The sequence below is a fragment of the Puma concolor genome, chromosome C1 (genome assembly GCF_028749965.1).
Source record: "Puma concolor isolate L17-30 chromosome C1, mPumCon1.1.hap2, whole genome shotgun sequence".
Taxonomy (NCBI): domain Eukaryota; kingdom Metazoa; phylum Chordata; class Mammalia; order Carnivora; family Felidae; genus Puma; species Puma concolor.
Genome location: NC_141674.1, coordinates 155,367,686 through 155,387,654, shown reverse-complemented (window position 1 = coordinate 155,387,654; position 19,969 = coordinate 155,367,686). Strand labels below are relative to the sequence as shown.

Genomic DNA, 19,969 nt, shown 5'->3' with positions numbered 1-19,969 from the left:
TTTACGATTTTGTGATGGTACCCTGTTCCACATCATCTCAGAGAAATCAAAGTAATCTGTACAGATTATTGAAATATTTCCACATTAGATATTTAAAAAAATTTTAATGTTTACTTATTTTTGAGACAGAGAGAGACAGAGCATGAACGGGGGAAGGTCAAAGAGAGAGGGAGGCACAAAATCTGAAACAGGCTCCAGGCTCCGAGCTGTCAGCAAAGAGTCCTATGCGGGCTCGAACTCACGGACAGTCGGATCATGACCTGAGCTGAAGTCAGAAGCTCAACCGACGGAGCCACCCAGGCGCCCCTCCACATTAGATATTTTTAACCTAATTTCATTTTAAAACCTAGGAACCAGGAAATTTCAATTAAATGAGTATAAGTGGTTATTTCTTTGTGGCAAAGTGTTGCCACATATATGGTAAAGTGTTTCAATGACAGTGAGGTTGAGGAAAGTTAAATGTCATAAACAAATGGTTAGGCTCAGTACAGACCCAGAACTCAGGATTCTGACTGCTGCATGCTTTTCATTCCATTGTTTTTTTTTTTTATTTTTTTTAATGTTTATTTATTTTTGAGAGAGACAGAGAGAGACAGAGCACGAGCGGGGAAGGAGCAGAGAGAGAGGGACACACAGAATCCGAAACAGGCTCCAGGTTCTGAGCTGTCAGCACAGAGCCCGATGCGGGGCTCAAACTCACAAACCGCAAGATCATGACCTGAGCCGAAGTCGGTGGCTCAACCGACTGAGCCACCCAGGCGCCCCTCATTCCATTGTTAATAAAGAAACGAAAATTAGTTTAACTAGACTCTCAAATACAATAGTAAACTTTCTTCTTCCCTAAGAAAGCAGCCATGCTTCATAGAAATGTCTTAAGATATCTTTGTCATGCTGTTTCATTTTCATTTAGCACTTGGTAAAAATCTTATCCATTTAGTTCATGAAAGGTGATGAGAGATAGATGGCTTACACATCTCTGGGTATTTAAGGCTTGCAGTTAATGCACAAACTCCTTCCACATTCAAAAGTATTAAGGTGATTATTCTATAACAGCTTAGCACTGGACTGGCCATGTGTAGGTCAAAATGAACATAAAACAGCAAAAAACTTTAATTCTACTTTGTGCCATGTGTCGTGAAGTTAGAAGGCACAAAATAAACAGGTGATTAATTTTTGACTAAAATAGAATAACTATTCTCAAAATTTCTAATTCATATGCTACTCAATGGCAAACAAAACAAAACAAAAAAGCCCAGTCCCACCACAAACCAGAAATTCTTTTTCAGAATTAGTAGGGAAAATGGCACAGCTTTTGACATCTGATATTTTTTTTAACTTACTTAGAATATACCTTCATAGTAGCAGAAAATATAACAATGTCATATTATAAATACTAGTTAAATGAAAGGACACAGCTATTGGGGTGCCTGAGTGTCCGACTTCGGCTCAGGCCATGATCTCACGGTCTGTGGGTTCAAGCCTTGCGTTGTGCTCTGTGTTAATAGCTCAGAGCCTGGAGCCTCCTTTGGGTTCTGTGTCTCCCTCTCCCTCTCTCTCTCTCAAAAATAAATAAACATTAAAAAAAAAAGAAAAGAAAAAGCTATCAAAATACTTAACTCATTAGAACAGACCAGGGCACTAGGAATTCAGATATAAACCTCCAAAAACCATATGTAATAATCTATAGTGATTTTTAATCTATATCATTTTTCTTATGTTACTATAAGATCTAGAGTTTCTTATTGTCTGTAAGCTCAGTATATACATGCCACAAACAGCTAAGAATTAGAAGGCCATTTAGGGATAAACGACTATGGAGACTAGAGTAAATGCAGGGGCAGAAATGGGGTAGGTGGTTGGGCTAGAAAAAATGTCAGATGACTCTGATGATTACCCCAATGCCATGGTTGTAGATTGTTTTACAAGATGACTGATGTGCTCATTGAAATTTGTTTATTGTTTCTATTTTCTAGGTTTTTTAAATGTGATTTTTGACATGATGCAAAATAAAATAGCTATTAACTTATGTTTCAAAATGTATGTAGCTGATTTCTAGTATTTTTGACTGTTCTGTCACACTTCTAGAAGAATTTTTTTTTACCTTCCCTGGAAAATTGATCAGGGTCGCTCCACATGTCTGCTTTCTTCTCCTTTCTAATCCTAGCCAGTTGCATGGCATGTGAATATGGCCCTGTACTTCCTGGTCCACTCTTGGAGCTCTGTGGTCAGTTGTGGTTCCACCAAATCAGGACCTCACTTAAGGGAAATGCCTGGAAGTGTGAGGATGCTTGAAACCACAACAGAGGACACAGCTACAAGGAATGAAAGATAATTAGATTATGGTGGTTGACACCAACACAGCGCTGACTAATTCCAGAACAGTCTAGACACTTAATGTAAATTAATTCATTTACTCGTTACCGTAATCTGGGAGGTCATTTCTCATAGCTTCCCCATTTTATAAGTGGAGACTGAAGAACTGAGGGCTTACATTTTGCAAAGTCATGTGGCTCATAAATGGCAGAGCCAGGGTTAAGAACAGAGAGAGTCTAGCTCCATAGTCCATGCTTCCAAGTACTACATCAAATGGAAGATTCAGAAAGAATATGAAAAGTGTCTTGGAATAATTGAATAACAGCAGACTAGAAAATGAAATATATTCTGCCCTGCCTCAGAAGATGCTTCAGAAGGATCCAAGGTGACAGTTGAGAGAGAAGTTTTGATTTCTCTGTCGCTGCTGATGGTCAAACTTTGGAGAACCCATGGTCAATGATAATGATGCTGATAACCAGAACAGTGGTTGGATTAGGCAAAACTTCTTTTCCTATCCTGAGATTTTGTAAGTCAGGCATATACTACCGTGTTTCTTTATTTGGAATCAGTATGATGTGATAAAAGGAGCAGGGAAAGAAATGATGGGTCTTTAAGTAGTTTTACTGACAAGCATCAATGACATTATTCTCTTCACCAAATGTATACTATATTTTGGCTCAAAAGTCTCTGACTCGACTTTGACAGACCTATATACTTGGCTTATTGAAACTTAGATTGGATAATGATGCTTCCAGGTTAAAATTTGTAGTGCAGCACTAAAAGCACTATTAATGTTTATACTTTTAAAAAGCTACTAGAAGAATCCTCAAAGGGACACTGTAAAATGTTTATGCAGAAACAACATGCAGAAAAGAGCAACATGCGTATTGAAGAAGAAAAGAGCTTTTCACCAAAAATAATGTTCATTTATTAATATACTAGCAAAAAAAGTTACTGGAAGAAACATTAAATGACATCTTGGTTGATTTTCTCAATCCGTCTCATTCACTGGCTTTCCTCTCATGCATTTTTTTTTTTTTTTTTGCAGGCAATTCTTATGCAAGAAGCTAAACGTAATTAAATGTGCAGGATGAAAAGATGGCACAGGCACTGCTGGTACCCCCGGGGCCTGAAAGCTTCCGCCTTTTTACTAGAGAATCTCTTGCTGCTATCGAAAAACGTGCTGCAGAAGAGAAAGCCCAAAAGCCCAAGAGAGAACAAGACAATGATGACGAGAACAAACCAAAGCCAAACAGTGACTTGGAAGCTGGAAAGAACCTTCCGTTTATTTATGGAGACATCCCTCCAGAGATGGTGTCAGAGCCTCTGGAGGACCTGGACCCGTACTATATCAGTAAGAAGGTGAGTGTTGATTTTATTGATTTTAAAGTTAAGTGATATTTCCAAAGTTAAGTCTTCAATTAAACACTTAACTTTAATATACTTTTTCCTGGCTCATACACACACTGCATCAGAAGTTTTCTACCTTTAGAGATTTTATACTTTTTATTTCCACTTACTTTTAGGCACAGTATAAGCAGAAATATTTACAAGAAATGAAGTCAAGATTTGGCCACAGTGAAGAGATATGAGAGGCGAACGATTTCTACAATTTCACAGTAACTGAGATAGTCAGAATTAAAACTGACGCCAACAAAGCAAAATATCTGTTATTACTGACATACTTAAGCACATGGTAGAGAACAGAAGAACAGCCATGCCAAAGAAGAGTTGTGGGCATATGTACTTCTTATTTTTTAGTTTTTAATTAGCTTGAGGTTTCCTCACAATAGATTTGTACTCAAGAGGGTATTTTTAAAAATTTTTTTACAGTTATTTATTTTTGAGTGACAGAGAGAGACAGAGCACATGGGGGGTGGGGTGCAGAGAGAGAATGAGGCACAGAATCTGAAGCAGGCTCCAGGCTCTGAGCTGTCAGAGCAGAGCCCGATGCGGGGCTTGAACTCACAAATGGTGAGACCATGACCTGAGCTGAAGCTGGACGCTTAACCGACTGAGCCACACAAGCACCCCCAGAGGGTAATATTTTTATTTAGCATCCTCCTATAGGAAGACAATACATTGACAAGCACAGTCATAATTACTTATTGTTAAAACATCAGTCCGTGAAAAAAATGTCAAAAACAGAAGACAAAAACAAAATACTCACGTTTTCTCTATCTACATATGATTTAAATCAAGTTATGACTATGCCTTCCTAAAGCTATAATAACCACAAAATTCTGTCAGAATTGACTAGTTTTTGAAGATAACCAGCTTTGCAGAGTTTATAGTAAATATTTTTTAATAGATTATAGATTCCGCATGATGTAATTGGGTATTTTGGCATTTTATAACCACAATTTATATTTCACATTCATAAGCATAAAAACGGGTATGTGTAGAAAATAAAGATAAATAGATATCACCATGAATTGATGGTTTGTGGATTAAAAAAGGTATTAAACACCTTTATTAATTAGAGCCAGTCCTTTTAAAAGGAATGGCTAAGGAAATTGCATTCTCTAAGCAGTACACAATTTAAACAGAGAAGACCAGTGATGTTAAAGAGCCTGGCAGTTAACCATCCAATCGTGGAGCTAGCCCTATTGCTCTAAAGAAGGGTTTCTCAAACTTGCATGTTTATACACATTATCTGAGGATCCTGTTAAGATATAGATTCTGACTCCACAGGTCTGAGAGGAGGCTAGAGATCTACATCTCTAATAAGTCCTCGAGTGAGATTCTTGCTGCTAATGCATGGGCCACACTTTGAGTAGCAAGTTTTAAAATGTTTTCTATAAACCATCAAACAAATTTAAATAGCTAAGCATGGCCCTTCTTTTTCCTTTGAAATTAGTCTCATGAAAGGTGGCATTCAATATAGCTTCATATATTTTTAAAAGTAATTTATTCCAGAACTTTACTACAGAAGCACTAAAGAAAAATTTGAAATTTAGTTACTGTATTATTACACACAATGATAAGTGAGGCATCCCCCAAGAAACTATAATAAAATTATCCTTAAAATTACTGATTCAAAGTATATATTTGAAAAGATATCTTCAAGAGACGGGGGAATGCTTACTCTGACATGGTTAAAAGTATTTGCTACTTAAAGAAAGGAAGTGTTCTTAAGGAAGGAAATTGGTAAGATTAAAGGATAGGGAAAATAACAGAGACAAACACTGGCATTTTTCAAGGGAGACAGATCTGAAAGCATTTTCCTCCTGAAATCAAGTCCATTTCATTGCAGAGGGGCTACACTGGGCTACTGAACAGAGGAGGCATTAAACATTCTGCATTTGATTAACTTGACTTAAGTTGACTCAGCAAAGAACCTTCTTACTAGAATTTGCCTTCCCATAGATCTGCTTGAAAGGAAAGAGTATGCTGGTTATGCCATTACAATTATTTCAGTCCACGTGACAGAAATAAATCTTGTTGTAAATAAATAGATTTGCATTCTGATTTTGTATGTCATGCTCTTAAGTTTGGTTAATGTGAGTCTGCTGCCAAGAAACAGAATTGTTCTCTGTGTGCTAACAAAGTCAGTTCTTACTGCCTCCCTGTCTGAGAACCAGATTTGGACCTTGATTTATTCATGGTGGCCATGACCCATCTCAGGAGACATCTATTTACTCTTTACTGTGGGTGCACTGCTTTTCTTTATCAAGTATCTAGAAAAATGAAGACTTAGGTGATGCTATTGAAAAAGATGATAGTTTGTGATTGTTAGGATAAAAGAAGCTAATGTAAAAAGCTAATGGAGAAGTTCTGGAATTTAAGAATATGGTATGAAGTTTATGTTAATTATATGAATAATGCAGGTGAATATAATGAATAATAAAGCATTATGTAACAGTTTGTTGCGATTAATTAATGATATATTTTGCATGCCTAATTTAATCAGATAATCAGATGAGCCACATCACAATGCATTTTAATGGTATTTAAGTTGGCCAGGTAATAACTTAAGAATAGTGATTGTGATAATAATGATAGCTAATAATGTGCTCAGACAAAATAGGTGTGGATTTCAGGCACTGTTTGGGTGTTTAGGTGGCAGAATTCATTTATTATTCAAGAACCAACAAGTCAAGTACCATTGGCCTCATTTTACACATGGGTTAAGTGTTACTGTTAAGCGTTACACACGGGTTAACCCCAGAGAGGTTACGTAACTTTGCCCAAGTTATACTCCATAAGAGGTCGATTCTGGGATTGAACCCAGCAGTCAGAGCTCTTAAGTACTAAGCAAAGCTATATATGGCATTTATTGATAAGAGGAAAGATAATGTTAAAAACTCCTTGTATAACTTTTTGAATTCTCTGACTGAAGTGGTCCTACTTAGAGATGGAAAGCTTACTCTTGCCTCAAGCAGTAAAAATTTTAGTGAACCTATATGATGCATATTTATCTCTGAAAAAGCAAGTAGCATTCCGGAGTGAACAATAACCGGTTTGACGCGCTTTCTTAGTAGCAATATGCAGTAATTGTCTTTTAGCCACATCATTATTTATCATTACTTGCAGACCAGATTCTGGAGTTGACACTATCTACTCCTCTTCCAATTATCTGTCACTCAAATAATTTTCAGTTTAGCTACATCTCTCAATAACATCAGAGCCCCAAATTTCAAACTTCTTCCTTGTAATTATTTCACTATATAGGATAGTAGTATTTTATTCTTCATTTCTCAGAACTCAGGTTTTATACCAGGTGTTGTTCCCCCAGAAATAAACTGAAATTGTGTCCTTAAGGCCTGCTGTGTTCCAGAACCTGTAAATTCACTGAAGATGCCCTTGGCATGTCATTTTTAATCCCGTTAGTACCACAGAGGCTAATCTTTCAGGGGAGCAGAGGATTCCATGTTTAAAGGGCCAGTTCATTCCTGTCGCTCTGTTTTTGGAGATTTTCAAAATAAATTTCCCTCCTAATGTTACAAGTGTTAACTGTTTTTTCATGGCAATTTTTTCACAAAAGCATAAGTAAATGCACTTTAAATTATAGTGAACTTTACATGTTATTGAATGTCTAAATAGATCTAGATTGTTTGAAATGTAAATAACCTAATCCTGTAAAATCAAGAAAATCCTTTAATGCATTTGTGCTTGAAGGGCAGTTTTCTCAATGTCCACTGTCCTGTGTGGATGATCTCAATGCTAGAAAGAAGTTTCCTTGTCCTTCTTATACAATTGTTCAAATTTATAGATTGCAGTTCATGGAAAATGGTTGGTTAGGTAATGCTTGACTCCATGGTCTTGAATACAAAAGGGCAATGTACACAGGAATTGTTTTCTTTGCCTTTAATACTCACAATATAAATATTTCTCTCTACCTATTCAAACACTACCGTGTTGTCAGTGAACATGATTGTATGGGATACAGCTCTTAAAGAGTAAAAACATATTATTAAGCAAATTGATATATAGATGTCTTAAAGGTAAATGGCATCTTAAAGGTAAGCCTGCATTTAATTAAAACAAGTATTTATGTACAAACCACACTATTAAATACCGTGGGAAAAAATGGAGAAAAAGTAGATTACAGGCTTTTTATGCTCAATAGTTTATAACAACTTCTAACCTAGTCCTCAGTGGAATGAACCCTACATGTAAACTGCTACTTGACTATAATTACAAGCAACATGCCAATGTGTGCAAATTAATACACTAAGACTTACTGGTAAAGGGAAACAATTAGGGAGCAATCAGAAGGCAGTGATTTATCTGGAAAGACATGATGAAGGAGGTGACTTTGATAGCTGAGGACATTTTCTGAGGATAGGGCTTTTCAACCCTGGCTGCATATTAGAATTGCCTGAGGAAACTTAAAAAAATCCCATGTCTATGCCCATCCTTTAGAAATTCTGATTCATTTGGTTTTGAGTAGAACTCAAATATTGGCAATTTTAAAATCACCTACGGAGATTCTAATATGCAGACAGGACTAAGAACCTTTGAAATAATAGTGGGTGGGACCTCACTGACAGGCTTGTTACGGACCCTAAATGGGGGGAGTTTGTATTAGATGACCTCACAGGTACCTCCTTCCTCTAGGATTTTATGACACTCATTTCCAGAATCAGAAGGAGAAGCTGACAGGCTGTGAGCAGGATTGACAAGTGGACTGATTTGGTGGGAGCAGAGATGCCTTGGTGGTAAAAAGTAAATGATCTTAGAGAGATGTGGTAGGTAATCACTGGGTAGCATAGCTTAAATGCTAAGTTGATGATTATAGGTTTCAAGTCATAGGATTTTAGCTATGGAATGCCCTTTGAAATGATGTCTTTAAGCCTAATTCTCTATGCAGCTGTCCCTTCTCAGTATTACCAGCAGATCTATAGAATCAGCAAAACCAGGTTATTCAGCCTGTTTAAACATCTTAAAATAGGACAACTACCACAGGGAAAATACAAAGGCTTCATAAGCTTTAGAGTTCAAGACTTGAAATAATTAAAATAAAAGATTATTTTAGTAGCAATATGTACAGAATAATCTGAAAAGTTAACCAAAGCTGGAGACAGATGGTAAGCTTTAAATAAAGTTGGAATCTGTAAAGTTACAACTTGACAAAAAAAAAAATTCTGTGTAGGATCATTAGTTTGTATCAGAAAGTTGAAACCTTAGAGACAAATTAGGTAATAGTAAATCATATGTTTACTTGTAGCTATATATTAATTTAAGGGAGAAACATCTAATGTGTTTATAGTTATGATATACCAACTTGTTTAAACAAACAGGTTTGAACAAACAAATCAGGTAAAAAGTTCTTCATGTGTGTAAACTCTTCAAATAAACCACATGTCTAATCTAGTGACTTTTTTTTCATATTTTCTTTTTCAGACTTTTATAGTATTGAATAAAGGGAAGGCAATTTTCCGATTCAGTGCCACCTCTGCCTTGTATATTTTAACTCCGCTAAACCCTGTTAGGAAAATTGCTATTAAGATTTTGGTACATTCATATCCTTTTCATGTGACTGAATGCCTACGGTTGATTTTAAAGAAAATGTCATTCATATGTATATGAATATATTTTATATATTTATATTTTATATATATTACTTTATATGTTATATATATATAATTATTTTGAGATTAATGGTGACATTGTTATTTAACCTGTTCTCATTGATTTTCTGCTATTTATAAAAAGATTAGCATAGAATTACTACTATGATTCTAGAAGTAAAAAAATGAATGATGATAATAAATGTGTAAATGAAACGCACTGTGTAGAAGGAATAACAGCAAAGCTACTTCACACTTTTATTAACCTCAGTTAGACCATACATAACCATTGCTAAAGAAACATTATCTGTATTACCAATGTTCAAGCTTTTATGCCCTAATTGGTTCTATATCTTCAGCACCTGGTTCTGTCCATCCTCCTTCACTAAATATTTATTAAACTACTATGTGCCTATATATCTGATAGTATATATTTAAATATCACTGAATTTAAGACTACTTACAATGATAGTCAAAAAGTACACAAAAAAGGACAGAATAGCTGTGGACTTCAAAAGTATTCTCAAATAGGTAATGATAAAATAGGTATTCAGAGGCTGTGTTCAAGAATGGGCATTGATTTTTATTTAAATTCCAGTTAGTTAACATACAGTGTAATTTTAGTATCAGGTGTACAATTTAGTGATTCAATGCTTCCATACAACACCTGGTGCTCATCACAAGTGCACTCCTTAATCCCCATCACCTGTTTAATCCATTCCCCTACCCACCTCCTCTCTGGTAACCAATAGTTTTTCTCTGTAGGTTAAGAGTCTGTTTCTTGGTTTTAGTCTCTTTTAGCCCCATGATAGTTTGTTTTGTTTCTTAAATTCCACACATGAGTGGAATTATATGGTAGTCTTTCTCTGGCTGACTTATTTCACTTAGCATAATATTCTCTAGTTCCATCCACATCATTGCAAATAGCAAGATTTCATTCTTTTTTTATGGCTGAGAAATATTCCATGATGTGTGTATATGTATATGTACATGTACATGTACATGTGTATGTCTATGTATATATACACACCACACTTCTATATCCATTCATCAGTTGATGAACATTTGTGCTCTTTCCACAATTTGGCCATTGTAGATAATGCTGCTATAAACATTGGGGTGTATGTATCCCTTCCCATTATATTTTTTGTGTCCTTTGAGTAAATACCTAGGAATGCAATTGCTGGATTGTAGGGTAGTTCTACTCTTACTCTAGGAGAGTTCTTTTGCAGAACCTCCATACTGTTTTCCAGAGTGGCTGTACCACTTTGCATTCTTACCAACAGTGTAAGAGGGTTCCCCTTTCTCCACATCCTTGCCAACACCTGTGGTTTCTTGTATTGTTAATTTTAGCCTTTCTGATGGTGTGAGGTGATATCTCATTGGAGTTTTGATTTGTATTTCCCTGATGATGAGTGATGTTGAGAGTCTTTTCAAGTGTCTGTTAGCCATCTGGATGTCTTCTTTGGAAAAAAATGTCTATTCTTGTCTTCTGCCCATTTTTTTAATTGGATTATTTGTTTTTTGAGGGTTGAGTTTGATAATTTCATTATAGATTTTGGATACTAACCCTTTATCCAATGTGTCATTGCAAATATAATCCATTCCATAGGTTGCCTTTTAGTTTTGTTGATTATTTCCTTCATTATGCAGAAGTATTTCATTTTGATCAAGTACCAATAGTTTAGTTTTGCTTTTGTTTGCCTTGCCTCAGGAGGCATATCTTGCAAGACACTGCTCCAGTGGATGTCAAAGAGATTACTGCCTATGTTTTCCTCTAGGATTTTAATGGTTTCCTGTCTCACATTTAGCTCTTTAATCAAGAATGGGCATTTTATATAGACAGATTCAAAATGGCCTTCTAAAAACTAAAAGAGAGACAAAAGACTGATTAACCTAGAGACAGGACAGACAGGACTGATAATTTTTTGAGGTTCATTTGAATTATTTTCATTCTATGGATTCATAGTATTCATTCATTATGAATAAATGATGAATAAATGAATTAAGAGTACCTAATTACAGTAGAATGCTCAATCAGTGTCATTGTTGAATATACTGGGCTATACATTCCTAGGGTTTTTATATTGTACCCATTAACATTTTGTCAGTTAGTGGTGACTTTAAATTATATCTGAAGTACAATCTGAAGTACAACTTCAGATATAATCAAACTCAGACTTTTTATACTTTTATACTGTGAACTTAGTAAAGAACAGTCATTTCCCATTGCAGTTCTATTTCACATAATTGCTTGGGATGTAAAATTCCCATTGCTTCAAATACATTTCTCTATTAAATTCGGTTTTGTGAGAAAAATGAAAAGGAGTAGACTCAGGATGTATGACAGGCTTTACAATTTCTTACTTCTTATTTTATTCTAATACTTTATTACTATTATTTTTGCCATTGCTTTAAAACAAATAAGTAAGACTAATTTCACAGGTAACTTTGTTGATGATTTTTTTTTTTTTTTGGTATTTGATCGTTTGTAAATGGCCGTGATAATATACTAGCATTTATTCCTTAACTATAATGTACTTTATTCAGCATGCTTATCATGTGCACTATTTTGACCAACTGTGTATTTATGACCTTGAGTAACCCTCCAGACTGGACGAAGAATGTAGAGTAAGTAGGAATAACTTCTTGGAATGAGAAATGCACAATCAAATTCTCTCACAGTCTCCTTATGATTATGGTCTGACTTAAGTTTTCCACTTTTTGAAGTCAGGCTAAAAGCTTCTAAGAAAAAGTTATTTCCATAACATGAAAGAAGATAAGGGAAGTTCTTTAGGGGAGTTTTTCTTCTATAAGGTAAGTATTTTTTCCCAACAAATTCATGACGGTACCTGTTTAAGAAAGGTTATAAATAGTACACATTAGCTGTACTAAACCAATCATTTAGCTGTACAATTAGCTGTACTAAATCAGTCATTTAGCATAAAAGTATCATAGTTATGTATTTTAGATAAAAAACCAATGTAATATGAATAAAATTATTGTATTCTAGTGTATTACTATTATTGCTATATTTTCATAAAACAAATTTAGGTGTTTAGCAATATATATTATATTAGGTATCATGGTTATATATCATTATATTTAGGAAAGTAGCTTAGATGTTTAGTTACAGTCAGATATGTAGTTTATTTAGACACAGCATGTGTGCTAAAACACCATAGATGTGTTTCATAAAAGAAACAAAATGTCTCTACAAAATCAGAGCTCAAAAAAAATAATAGGGCTTAAGGGGAAAACATGATTAAGAGCAGATCATTCAAACTTATGAGATTTTGTAATTAGAACACTAATAAAAGCAGTAACAATCCCAATAAAAAAAAATACTGGCCTAGTTAAACGTCTATAGATGTTTGTACCAAAAGTCATAGCCAACAACTCCTTTGCAGTCTCAGACCCCAGGTCTTGTCCTTTTTCTTTTTTCTTTTTTTTTTTTCAACGTTTATTTATTTTTGGGACAGAGAGAGACAGAGCATGAACGGGGGAGGGGCAGAGAGAGAGGGAGACACAGAATCGGAAACAGGCTCCAGGCTCTGAGCCATCAGCCCAGAGCCTGACGCGGGGCTCGACCGCGAGATCGTGACCTGGCTGAAGTCAGACGCTTAACCGACTGCGCCACCCAGGCGCCCCTCCTTTTTCTTTTAAGATGAAGACCCTGGGGACATTTCTATCATGTCTGCAAATTAAACATTTGATTCATTATTTTAATACAAAGGGAAAGGTGTAAGCACAATAGTTTTGGGGCATGTTAAACTAGCCTCTGCTTGCACTGAAGAAGGCTCTTAGGTCAATTTTATGCATTAGTATTAATGTCTCCTTTTAATGCTAAGGATGTTCTATTTAAGTACGACGAAAAAGATACCACTAATTGATTCAAAACATCAATATGGGGAAAATTTTGCATTAACTAACACAATTTTTGCATCATAACAACAACATTACTCCCTAAGTTATCAGTCACATATGAGATTATTCATGACAAAGAAACACATTAATTAGTGAAACAGAAGGTGTTTAGGGTATTGTAGGCTTTTTATGTATGGTATAATACAATGATCAGGTTTAGTGAAAAGAAGTTTTTAGTATGTTCTTTTTGTTGTCATATTTTTAAAAATAATACCCAATAGGAGATAAATTATTATGACAAACATTGCCACTTCTATTTCTGCCTCTGTAGGCTTCTTTGAGGATTTAATGCACTATTCTAAGCCATCATTTGTCAGTGATCTAACACATTAAAGACTTTTTTTTCTCCTTGGTAGTAGCTTGGAAATGCTCCTTAGAAATCATTTTAGGAAAGAATCCAGTTCTTATGTTGAGCAAGCAATTTAACAGAATTTTTAGTTATTTATCATCTGTGGGTTAACAAATGGACATACCTATATAAAACTATTCTATATGTACTTTTCCTAGCAGAAATTACTGAAGCATTTAAACCTGTGCAAATCTCATTTCTCTGTAAAACATTATTAAAAGATAGGCAAAGAGGACACTTGAATATTATTACTTGACTATGCAGGTCTCTCGTTTTATTTTATTTTATTTATTTATTTTTTAAATTTTTTTAACGTTTATTTATTTTTGGGAGACCAAGAGACAGAGTGAGGGAGGGGCAGAGACAGAGGGAGACACAGCATCTGAAGCAGGCTCCAGGCTCTGAGCCGGTCAGCACAGAGCCCGACGTGAGGCTCAAACCCACAAAGTGTGGGATCATGACCTGGGCCGAAGTCAGACGCTTAACCAACCGAGCCACCCAGGTGCCCCAGGTCTCTCGTTTCCAAGTCATTTCTTAGAGATGACTATATCCATTATGAAAATAGTCTTACCCCCACAAAGTTTTTGACTTCATCAGTCAGTGAGAAAACTTTGCACAAGTTTCCTGATCATTTATCCCTACTCACTTGACAGTAAAGAGGCAGGAAAACAAGCAAAATCAGTGGTTACAGCCAACAAATAAAGCTAACAGAGTCCAAAGCAAAAAGAAGATAACTCAGTTCTGACATGAAAACAGGACATTGGTAGCATAAACAGTCCCTGTACAAAGAGGTGACACACGCAGAATAGGCTGAGAACCATATTGTATAGTGAGGGTCCTGTTATGAAAGGGAGGCGGGTCTATAGACGTCATAATTATGGGAGAAAATCTCGGTGACATGGACAGAATCAACAGCATGGTTAGAGTCTAGTAGAGGCAGAGCCAAGAAGGATCAAGGTACCCTTGATTCTCACTTCCCTGTTCAATCTAGTTTGCTAATAGGTACTTCTGAACACCTGTTCTGTGCAAAGCTCTATCTCAGATGTTAAGCTCTGGGACTCTCTTCCTTGAATAGCTATCAACACTCACTATATACTCCAAATGTCACAAATTTTCTTACTTTTCTAAAAAACAGGGATAGGAGTAGGGACTTTCATCTTACCCCTAGTAAATCTGCAGAAAACTTAGAATTGCCTAAGCATAGACCATAGGACATTAACCATTAATGTGATAAATAAAGCGCACATTGAGCTGTCTCTGATGGCTTTTTACAAGGCAGCTATCTTCGAACAGAAATGTCATGGTGGTTATGTGTAATGTGCAAAGATCCAAACTAAAACACAAGTAAATATAAGCGTGGCGTTGTAAAGTGTACCTTTTCCTAATAAGGTCAGCTACTTCATAAGTAAATATAGCAATTACACTTATTCCTCAAAAACTAAGCTGAATTATTTTAAAAGGGAGGAGGAATATTCTTAGGAAAACCTGATATGAAGATCTCTGCATACATTTTTCTCTTATCTTTGTTCCCTTATCTAAGAGAAATTTCTGCAGAAAACAATGCAAAAATAACTCCCCTAACTTTATTCACATATACAATACTAGTAGGCAGGCAAATATAATTGTTTTTAATATAAGTAAGTCGAATCTTTGTGACTTGGGTGAATTAATCTGAAGGGTAATCGTAAATTGTACTTTTTTAAAAGAACACAATATTGAAAAACAAGTATTCTTTCTCAACTATTTTTGGAAGAAACAGAAATAACTTAATATTGTCAACACTCAAAGGGGAGAGAGCTAAAAATGCACTGTATCAAACAGTAAATGGAAAATCTTTCACCATTTTGGAGGCTGAAATTTGAATTTAAGCATATTTAAATGATTTGTCCCAATTGTATAGAAATAGTAGCTGATGCAAGGTTAGAATCAGAAATTTTGTTTGTCTGTGAATTTTGGTAATTGTGTAAATGCACATACATAAAATACTAATAAATTGAAAATTTTCTTATATATATATATATATATATACACACACATATATATACATACATATATATGTGTATATATATGTATATATATATACACATATATATACATAGAGAGAGAGAGAGACAGTTTTACAAGTCTATGCCTGACTCTTAAAAAGGGGAAGCATATTTTCTAGATTAGACATGTGATATATTCCTAAAAATAATTCTACTCATTAATAAATTTGAATGAAATATTTTATTATAAATAAACAAATCCAAGAAATTTTACCTCTAGAGCTATATTGTCTAATGAGGGAAACACTAGCCACATGTGAAACCTGAAATTTGTCTAGTCTTAAATGTTAGAATCATAGTGTTTCAGATATATTGGTTGAAATAAAATATAATATGAAAATTAAATTCACTTGTTTTTTCTTACTTTTTTATTTGGCTACTAAAAATTTCCAAACAACATATGTAGCTTGTATGATATTTTAGTCAAACAGCGTTGCTCTAGAGGGCCAAGCTGGATCGTTATGCATAAAACACATGAAACTATTATTCTAAAAATCTAAATAGTTAAACAAGATCAGATTCTTTGGGAGAAGATATTATCTCTTCAGTTTAACCCTTCACTCAGGCTTGTAAGATTAATTAAACTAGTCAAGTCTTTGTAAGTGGAAATAAGAAACAAGATTTTAGCAAATTAAAAACCACAAAAGGATAAGATTTGCCATGTTGAAAATATGTATATTTACAGCTCAAATGAAATTGTTAATTTTCGTTTGGATGCTTTTCCTAGGTACACATTCACTGGAATCTACACCTTTGAGTCGCTTATAAAAATCTTGGCAAGAGGGTTTTGCTTAGAAGATTTTACATTCCTTCGTGATCCATGGAACTGGCTGGATTTCAGCGTCATCGTGATGGCGTGAGTATCTTTGATGTTAAACTCGAAGGAATGAAAATAGTTGTAGCATCAACCAGATTGTTGTGACATATTTTAATTGTAGAGTGTTCTTATTAGCCAAATTAACTATATGCCTCATATGTTTTGAGAATACACATTAGAATACATATTGCAAGGTAAATATATCTGGTAAATGAGCAAATAAACAGAATTACTTTCATGTCATAGAGTCTTCCACATCATCAAAATGAAGTTATTCATTGACTCTAACACCTTCAACTGTATTTTGATTGCTTTTATAAACAAACTTGTTCATATTAGTGAAAATTACATTGAAATAAAGCAGCCTACCGCTGAGGCACTCTGAGTTCTGTAGCAATTCCATTTGTTAAAGTCAAGAGGCTCTCTATATGCCAAACCCAGCTTTCATTCTTTATTTGGAATAAACTTTGCCAAAATTATCAGTAACTCTGATTTAATTCTACAGGTATGTAACAGAATTTGTAAGCCTAGGCAATGTTTCAGCCCTTCAAACTTTCAGAGTCTTGAAAGCTCTGAAAACTATTTCTGTAATTCCAGGTAAGAAGAAACTGGTGTAAGACGATAGGCTCCTTTTATCTCCAACTTTTCTTGTGTATTATTGTGTTGTGTGTGAACTCCCTATTACAGATATGTGACAGAGTTCGTGGACCTGGGCAATGTCTCAGCACTGAGAACATTCAGAGTTCTTCGAGCCCTGAAAACAATTTCAGTCATTCCAGGTGAGAGCTAGGTTAAACACTGGGTGGACTTTAAATACACTGTAATACTCAGGTTGAAACCACACTTATGACATTAGACTTGTTTATTATTCTTGTTTGTCAACTTCAAGAATGCCAAATGATGTTTCTATGCAGTTCAGTTCCTAAAATTTTAGAAATTACATACTTGTTTATAAAGTCAGCTGAGTTTAACGGAGAATTGCATGAGTGTCTATAAAAGTACTAGTCTGCCCTAGTACATGTGTGCACTCTCTGTCTCTTCCTTTTTGCATTTATGATGTAAAGTGTTCTCTTTTACAATCTGGAAAAAGCTTTGCTAGCATGCCTTTACTAATTGATTTGGGTTTTACCATTCACTGCAGGTCTATTCTGAAAATAGATCTCCTTTTATAAAGGAGAAAAGATTATTATTGAACAGCATGTACCTGGCATGGGATTGTTAGTATTTTCAATTCTTTTCTCCTCTGATTATAGCTACATGGAGGCTGGTATAAAGAATGGGTTGGAGGGAGACAGCCTCATGAAACACAAAATCTGAAATGAAAAGTAACTACAAGTTCATCTTTAGGTGCTCATGGCAACATGTAAAACCACAGGCAAGAAAGCTTCCTGCCTAGGGGTGCCTGGGTGCCTCAGTCAATTAAGCATCCAACTTCGGCCCAGGACATGACCTCACGGTTTGTGGGTTTGAGCCTCACATTGGGCTCTGTGCTGACAGCTCAGAGCCTGCTTCAGATTCTGTGTGTGTTTGTCTCTCCCTCTCTGTCCCTCCCCTGCTCACACACTCTCTCTCTCAAAAATAAATGAATAAGCAAAAAAAAAAAAAAAAAAAGCTTCTTGCCTAGATATTTACACTTTCATTTTAAAATCCCCAGAAAGCATACTATTCATAAATAAAACCTGCTTTTCATCCATTTCCCAAACCATCTGGCTATCCATTAAGCTCTGGTGTCTAAACAGCCAAGCAACAGTTTATGGGAAATGAGAATGTGTGTGACTAAGAAGATACACATTGTGGCTTATGACACTATTCCTTGGATGACCTATTGTTGTCTCTCCTCAGGTTTAAAGACCATTGTGGGGGCCTTAATCCAGTCCGTGAAGAAGCTTTCTGACGTCATGATCTTGACTGTGTTCTGTCTGAGCGTGTTTGCTCTAATTGGTCTGCAGCTGTTCATGGGCAACCTGCGGAATAAATGCTTGCAATGGCCCCCAAGCAATTCTGCTTTTGAAACCAACACCACATCCTACTTTAATGGCACAATGGATTCAAATGGAATATTTGTTAATGTAACAATGAGTACATTTAACTGGAAGGATTATATTGAAGATGACAGTAAGAAATATTGCTACATTGTTAACCTGAGTGTTGCTGAATGATTTTTCAACTATAAATAGTTGAGGCTGTGGGATTGAAGCCATCTTTGTAAATATACTTTATTGTGTCCACTTTGAAAATAACTGATAGTCAAACTCTAATTTATTCCTAATGTCAGTAGGATTGATACGAAATGAATTAGCTAATTCTTCTTTATATTAACAGGTCACTTTTATGTTTTGGATGGACAAAAGGACCCTTTACTCTGTGGAAATGGCTCAGATGCAGGGTAAGAAACATCATATAAAAAATGTAGAACACTTTGAGAAAAAGCAGATAGGAAAAAAAAAATACAAGGGTATTCTTACATGTAGATTGCAAACAATAGTGCTACCTACCTAGGAAGTACCTTCTCTATGTTACTGGGTTGCTATTAATTCTAAATTCACAGCCATTAAAATCACCCCTCTGGGTGAAGACCTTTTTTCCTAGAATTCCATAGTTAAGATGTACCTGGTTATTACCCCAAAGTGTGAAGACCCATAGTCTTTTTTTTCTGTAAGCCCATCAGAGCTGTTTAATAAATACAGGTAAGAAAACACAATATGGGCACATTTTGATTGATAATGGGTATGTGTTGATGTGACGAGCTTTGCTGTGGCTGGAAAAGATCCAGAATATAACATGATCTTCAGGGCAAAAGCTCATTTGGCAAATCGCTTTTGAGAGAGTTGGTTGTTCTTCAAGTAGCATGTGCAAAAAAGCCAAGGGACAGATATATGTCAAAGCCATGTACAAGTTTGAGTCTGTATACCTTACAGTTCTTTTGGTCACATTCTACAATAAGGGGCACTTTAATATCTTAGTCATCCTGCTGGTCTCTCATACTTAGCATATTTTCCCAAGAGGATTAAAAAGTGATTTTAGGTCAGGGTATAATTTTTTTTAGAAGTGAAGGACAGCAACATTAAATGACTCTTAAGCCACCAAACTTACACAGAACATATTTTGAGTCATCCCAGAAAATGGGAAACTTGTATGGCCATAAATATCTAAGCGCATTATTGAAAAAGTGTATCAGTCCCAGAGATGGTGTTGACAGGGGGAGAATGGTTTTCCTGATGTTTTTCCTAACCTTTTTTTTAGGAGAATGGAGTAAATAAGAGCATGAATTCTAGAGTTTACATATACTTGGAATCAAACCCTAATTCTGACATTTATAAACCCTGACTTTGGAAAAATATTCTAAGCTCTCTGTATCTGAGTTTATTTATTTTTAAAATGTGGAAAGTAATATTGTCTCTTAGGGTTGTTATGGTGATTAATTAAGTAGTACACATAAAGCACTTGGATTAGCACCTGGTCTATCATGAGCATTTAGTGCATTTTAGGTATTATTATTTTA

At 35.2% G+C, this 19,969-nt stretch overlaps 1 protein-coding gene across 5 annotated transcripts in view; it reads left to right on the top strand.

Annotated features, from left to right (window-relative positions):
- The window catches only part of LOC112861444 (sodium channel protein type 3 subunit alpha), a 115,453-nt gene that overhangs the window by 27,865 nt on the left and 67,619 nt on the right, over nt 1-19,969 (top strand). For all 5 annotated transcript variants that reach the window (XM_025924834.2, XM_086718790.1, XM_025924857.2 and 2 more), the window contains 7 exons: nt 3,362-3,675; nt 9,163-9,281; nt 11,871-11,960; nt 16,378-16,506; nt 17,155-17,246; nt 18,310-18,582; nt 18,790-18,853. In XM_025924834.2, the coding sequence (XP_025780619.1) occupies nt 3,412-3,675; nt 9,163-9,281; nt 11,871-11,960; nt 16,378-16,506; nt 17,155-17,246; nt 18,310-18,582; nt 18,790-18,853 (1,031 nt within the window). In that variant the 5' untranslated portion in view covers nt 3,362-3,411. The remainder of the gene's footprint in view (nt 1-3,361; nt 3,676-9,162; nt 9,282-11,870; nt 11,961-16,377; nt 16,507-17,154; nt 17,247-18,309; nt 18,583-18,789; nt 18,854-19,969) is intronic.